Genomic DNA, 7021 nt, shown 5'->3' with positions numbered 1-7021 from the left:
ATGGATTTCAATTCATATACACCGTTAGCAAACTTTGTTGACCTTTTGAATAGTCAGCAAGACACTGTATTTGGTTATGTCCAAGACAGTGTCGAAGTTTCTTCCTCCCAAGTCCCTCTCTTTAGCAGTCAAGCAACGAAAGAAGAGACTCCTGCAGAGCGTAAGGAAAGGAGGGCATGGATGCCAATAGATGATGTTGCCCTCATTAGCGCTTGGTTAAACACAAGCAAAGACCCGGTTGTAGCTAACGAGCAAATAGCTGGTGCGTTCTGGAAAAGGATTGCTGCATACTTTGCAGCAAGTCCCAAGGTTGCAGGTTCTGAAGTGAGAGAGTCATCTCATTGTAAGCAAAGGTGGCAGAAGATAAACGACCAAGTCAACAAATTTTGTGGGACAAGCTTTGTCAAGTTGTAGTGTTGTGTCAAGTAGTGTGTAGTGTGATGTGTCAAGTAGTATGTATTGTGTCAATTAGTGTGTTATGTATTTTGTCAACTAGTGTGTCACGGACAAGCTTTTTCAATTTGTATGTATTGTGTCAACTGTCAAGTAATGTGTTATGTATTATATAAACAAACTTCTCATACTTTTCATTTTCACAAACTTCTCATACTTCTTTCATAAACAAACTTCTCATTCTCCACCATCAAATTTCTTATATAAACAAACTTCTCATACTTTTCATATAAACATACGTCTCATATAAATAAACTTCTCATTCTCCACCATCTCGTTTCTTATCTCCTCTTGTTTCTTTTGTTCTCACCTCTCATTCTTCTCAAACACTATTACCTAAGTTATGGCATCTTCTTCCCATAATCATTTTTGAGGAATTAGAAGATGAAACATTTGATCAACAGTTTGATCGAAAATGTTGTCAATAATTACGGTGATCAACAAGAAGAAAGGAGAAGAACGAAAAAAATGAGCATATATCGAAAGAAGCTGTGAAGTATGCAATCTCCGTCTGTGGAATAATTATTTCAGTGAAACACCAACATATCCTGATAATCTATTCCGCCGACGATTTAGAATGAACAAGCCATTGTTCATGAAAATTGTTGATCGACTCTCCAATGAAATGGGATATTTTCAACAAAAACAAGATGGTCTCGGAAGGCTTGGTCTCTCTACACTTCAAAAATGTACAGCAGCTATTCGTGTCTTGGCATATGGTAATACGGCTGATGCGGTTGACGAATACCTCCGGCTCGGTTCAACTACTACTCGGTCATGTTTGGAAAATTTTGACGAAGGAATAATATTTTTTCGGCGATGAGTACCTAAGAAGACCAACACCGGCTAATCTTCAACGCATATTTGATATTGGAGAGCATCATGGATTTTCAGGGATGATAGGAAGCATCGACTGTATGCATTGGGAGTGGAAGAATTGTCCTACCGCTTGGAAATGTCAATATTCACGTGGTTCGGGAAAACCCACGAACGTTTTAGAGGCGGTTGCTTCGTATGATCTATGGATATGGCATGCGTTTTTCGGACCTCCAGGTACCTTAAATGATATTAATGTTCTTGATCGTTCACCTGTTTTCGATGACATAATAAAAGGTCACTTACTCTGTCAATGGAAGAGAATATCATTTGGCTTACTATCTCACCGATGGTATATTCGAAATGGGCAACTTTTATCCAATCTATTCCAATACCACAAGGACCAAAAGCAGTTTTATCTGCTCAACATCAAGAAGCTGTTCGAAAAGATGTCGAGCGTGCATTTGGAGTTCTGCAAGCTCGCTTTGCCATTGTTAAAAATCCAGTACTTTTTGGGATAAAATCAAAATTGGAAGATTATGAGAGCATGTATCATACTCCATAATATGATAGTAGAAGAGGAACGAGATGGATACACTCAATATGATGTTTCAGAGTTCCAACAAGAACAAAGCGGGAGTTCACATGTTGATCTCACGTATTCTACAGATACCCCTACAAATATCGCCAATATGATGGGTGTTCGAACTAGAATTTGTGATAGAAAAATGCATCAACAACTGAAAGCTGATTTGGTTGAACATATATGGCTTAAATTCGGACATGATGAGGACAACAACTGAGCTCAGATGCTTCTTTCAAATTATTCTCGTTTATTTTACTAATCTTTGTTTTAATGTTTTTTTTTAATCTATGTTTAAGATGTTTTCTTGTAATATGTTTTATTTTATAAATAAATTTTTATCTTTAATAAAATTTATCTTTAATATTATTTTTTTCTTAAGAACCCCAAATTAAGAACCTACCATTGGAACACTTAAAACGAAGAGGTTCTTAACAAAAGTTCTTAAGATAAATCTATTATTTTAAAATGAATTAAAAACCCATTAGGGGTTCTATGGTTAATCTTGCTCTAAAAGCTGTTTCAAATGATCAAAGATACTAGTGTGAAATGGCTTAAACAACAACCAAAAACGTGTTAGAAACATAAAGTTAAGAAGTTAAGTTATTCAAGGGTCAAATGGCCAAGGGATAAGGACTACAAGTGGCAAACTAACCTTAGTAAAGTAGGTATGAGATTTGTAGAGTTCTCTTCTCTGGTTGTATGTGTGTGTATAAACTCTAATGGAGAAACATGAGAGCTTGCTCTAGGTAATTTTGAAAGAGAGATTGATGAGAATGTTTATGAGAGAATAAGAGACTTAGGAACAGAGATTAAGAGACTGAGAGATTAGGAGAATAAGAAATTAGAGATTAGGGTTTCAGATTCAAGAACAAGTTTATCATTCATGAAGTGGAAAGGGGAAATCCCCCTTACTCCCTTAGGAGATACAAAAACGCCCCTTTAGGGTCCTTAAATACAATGCAGGTTACAAATCATAAACCTACATCTAATGGTTGAACTTTCTTTAGAATATGGACGCCTAGGATTGAGTCTTGGGCTGGTCAATGTAATCTGAGTGATGTCTCCTTATTGGCTTAAGATACAGCTCAGACAGGCTGGCTTGAATGGATGGGATCGCTTCAGTTTGAATCAAGGGACAGGATGGATTCTTGTGTGGATAAGGCTGTAAAGTGAAAGTGTCTTTCCCTTTCCAGCCTGTCTTGGACCACACAGATCCTATGGCACATTCCCTTGTCATCTGAACTCCCCAACGGTCTTATTACTCCAAGTAAGCCACGCCCTAATCTTGCACTTCTCTTGATCGCCCTAGATAAGCTTAGTACGGCCATTGCTGCTTTGTACGGTCGATGGTACGGACCGCCTGTCCGTACCTCGCCCTAACTCTGCACATATCGTCCAAGCTTCTCTAAATGATGTCTAAGTCCCTCCTGGACTTAACCCTATCTTTGCACAGGCTTCATGATACTTCTAGACTACTCTAAACCTTCATGAAGCCTTGATAGACAATCTCTTAAGATCATGTCCTTATCTTTGCACCAGAACCAAACTACTCCATACTTCTCATTTGGCTCCATTTCTTTCTTCAAGTCAACACTCCCCCTCAAGCTTGACTCTAGGTGATTCTAAGTCAAGCTTGGAACCTTGAAGAACTCCCTCATTAAAAACCTCACCAAGGAAAACCCTTTGAGACAAAACCTTGATGAGGGGAAAAGAGTAGAGCCAACAAGGCCTGGGGATTGGCCAGTGAGCTCTTGTGCCTTAGAACCAGTGTGGTTTGACACAAGAAGCTCTGGATCACGGCCTAACCAGGTGCAGCAACACTTCAAGGCTTGCGCACACTTCACACACCTTCTTGGACTCTTCTATAGAACCGGTTTAGTATCTCCCCCTTTCACCGGACTTCATGCCATCTTGAAAGGCTAGGAGCGACCTGATCCTCTCTGTTGAGTCTCCAAGTAAGGTACCTGATACATTATTCCACAAGTGTATCAGTACTTATCAAAGAACATAACTTAATCAATTCATGCTTATTGACCGTCTTAGTAAGACTAGTATTCCTTATATATTACTAGATATGTTGCCGTCTAGTAAAACTAGTATTCCTAACGAATTCAAATGAGGCTTAACAACTCTTCTTTAGTAAAACTAGTATTCTTGATAGATTACTAGATATGTTGACAATGATGAATTGAATTGAGTTAAAGGAAACTTCCCTTTTTCTTTCGTGAGGAGTGACTGGACCGGCCTGAGTCTTCCCTTTTCTCGTGGCTTCTTGCCATCTCCATCAGGTAAGACATGCCTAGCTCCTTTTGCTTTGGTGAGGAGAGGCTGCTCTTCACACACCACTTGAACCCCTCACTTGCTGAGCTTATCAGCTCCTTCTCTTATCATGCAAGCTCACCAACACTCCCCCTCAAGCTTGAGACCGAGTATAGGGAAGATCCAAGCTTGAAGGTGAGCGCATACTAAGCTCCATGATTATTCTTGTGGGAACACTTCCATCTTCTTCAGACTTGATGCTTACAGCCCCACTTAACCACCATTGCACTGAGGAGATACCTCAGCTCACTCTCTAAGCATCTCACACCAGAAGTTTATTGAGTAGCTTTCTTCTTCCCTCTACTTTGGCTAGATCACTCCATAATCATCTTGCAATGGTCTTGGTCTTAATTGCATCACCCTCCTGGTGATGTTCTTCCTTGCATGTCTAGTGTCCTCTCTACACTCATCTGATGTGTAGGCTATGGTGACTCAACCACCGTGGACAGAACCGCAAGTCATCTCTCCATTGTCACAACATCCTCTCTACCCTCTTTGGAGCAGGCTGTGGACTTCTCACAGAATGTTGGCAACAGACTTCATTTCTCCATTGTCACAACATCCTCTCTACCCTCTTTGGAGCAGGCTGTGGACTTCTCCACAGAATGTTGGCAACGGGCTTCATCTTATCATTCTCTTGTAATGATAAGAAGGAAACAGGTCTTGAACTTTGGCTCTTCAGGTTGCTCATTTGAATCCCCACCGCAAGCTTGAGACCGAGTATAGGGGAGATCCAAGCTTGAAATGAGCATCAATGAACTTCAAGACCAGGAGCACATCACCCTAACAGCTGCACTTAAATCACTGATCCACTCTTTTGCCTTCAGCTTCAAGTACCCTCAGATCACCGGCCTTCCTCATGGCTTAGGTGGTGACCTTCTTCTTCTTGTGTGTCTTGAACCAGGAGCTCAACAACCTTGTGGCCTGCACTTCTTAAACCGGCTTCTACACACAAGAACCTTCCCATTGCTCCACACAATGGTCAAGTCTTCCGCTTGTATGTCTTGAACCAAGAGCTCAACAACCTCGTGGCCTGCGCTTCTTAAACCAGCTTCTACAGACAAGTATCTTCCCATTGCTCAACACAATGGTTCAAGTCTTCCTATTGTCTTGGATAGGTGGTGAGCAAAGAACACTTCTTGTGAACCTGAAACACCACTCAAACTCCAGCAAGGATAAGACACAAGAGTATTGGGATCAATCCTTGATTAATCATCAAGTTTGATTCCCAATCTCACAAGCATTGCAACAGATTAAAACAAATCATTTTCAAGTTCTATCTTTGCAAGCAATCTCTCTAAGCACAAGCACTTTCTTTTCAGATTTATGCAAGCTACTTAGGCATTTTTAAAGCTTCTTTCCTCAGCATTTAGACATGAATCTAATGCTTCAATGTAAGACAGCCACAAGACTATATGCAACAGCTTTCAATTCGGTTTCAATCCATGTATGCAAGCAGATTCAATCAATCACAACAAGCATCATTATGAACCGGAGCTAAGCATATTAACATATCTAGTAATCCTAGTAATACTTATAAGTTACTAGACATTTTTAAATGCGCTTACACTGCTGTTAGTAAGCCTAGTATAACTAGTAAGATTTTCGGATTACTAGGAAGCCAAGCTCTTTAAGTATCCTGGGACCGATTCTAAATTCATTTTATTTCATTTAGTAATCTTTTAAACAATCCTCAGGTTTTCAATCACATCACATCATCACAACCAGTCAACAACACAAGCTCATTATCAAGATGGTTTATAGAATCGCTTACAACAATGAACCAGGTTTATTCCTTTTGCATTTCGTGAAACCGGCCATGACTGTTGTTGGAACTGAGAGTCTGGATCATCACCCACCTCCTTCTCCTTCAGTTCATGGACACCATCTTGTACGATCAACTCAAAAGACCCCTCCTTTCTTCAGAACATCTAGGCGCCAAGCTCTTGACACCATACTCTTGTAGCCTGATGTGAAACTTCTCTTGGACAAGGAGATTTGGAGTCAGGTTAGTTAGGCCTCTCCATACACCTTTGCCTCCAAGGATAATCTCCATCTGAGCAGGTAGAGAACAGGATGAGGAACCAAGGGAACTCGCCAAGCTTCAGCCTTCTTCTTTACAAGGGACTGAACTGGATGGGAAAGGTTCAATGGTTTGGTTTTGAGCTGAGGCGTGAGCTGTGGACTTGCGGAAGCTTCAGCTCAGGTTCTGATGAACCTGGCTCTGATACCATATGAGATTTGTAGAGTTCTCTTCTTTGGTTGTATGTGTGTGTGTATAAACTCTAATGGAGAAAGATGAGAGCTTGCTCTAGGTAATTTAGAAAGAGAGATTGATGAGAATGTTTATGAGAGAATAAGAGACTTAGGAACAGAGATTAAGAGACTGAGAGATAAGGAGAATAAGAGATTAGAGATTAGGGTTTCAGATTCAAGAACAAGTTTATCATTCATGAAGTGGAGAGGGAAAATCCCTCTTACTCCCTTAGGAGATACAAAAACGCCCCTTTAGGGTCTTTAAATACAATGCAGGTTACAAATCATAAACCCACATCTAATGGTTGAACTTGCTTTAGAATATGGACGCCTAGGATTGAGTCTTGGGCTGGTCAATGTAATCTGAGTGATGTCTCCTTATTGGCTTAAGATACAGCTCAGACAGGCTGGCTTGAATGGATAGGATCGCTTCAGTTTGAATCAAGGGACAGGATGGATTCTTGTGTGGATAAGGATGTAAAGTGAAAGTGCCTTTCCCTTTCCAGCCTGTCTTGGACCACACAGATCCTATGGCACATTCCCTTGTCATCTGAACTCCCCAACGGTCTTATTACTCCAAGTAAGCCACGC

The 7021-nt window shown here is 40.4% G+C and overlaps 1 protein-coding gene across 1 annotated transcript; it reads left to right on the top strand.

The window, feature by feature from the left end:
• LOC106448403 (glutathione S-transferase T3-like) lies at positions 1-414 on the top strand. Its single transcript, XM_013890290.1, has one exon. The coding sequence runs from the start codon at positions 1-3 to the stop codon at positions 412-414; it is 414 nt and encodes a 137-aa protein (XP_013745744.1).
• Positions 415-7021: the final 6607 nt, after the last annotated feature.

Source organism: Brassica napus, chromosome C9 (genome assembly GCF_020379485.1).
Source record: "Brassica napus cultivar Da-Ae chromosome C9, Da-Ae, whole genome shotgun sequence".
Taxonomy (NCBI): Eukaryota; Viridiplantae; Streptophyta; class Magnoliopsida; order Brassicales; family Brassicaceae; genus Brassica; species Brassica napus.
This window is presented reverse-complemented; position numbering and strand designations above follow the sequence as displayed.

Bases quoted from the DNA above. Each gene is read 5' to 3' on its own strand.
- LOC106448403 (XM_013890290.1), top strand. From the start codon at position 1: ATGGATTTCAATTCATATACACCGTTAGCAAACTTTGTTGACCTTTTG.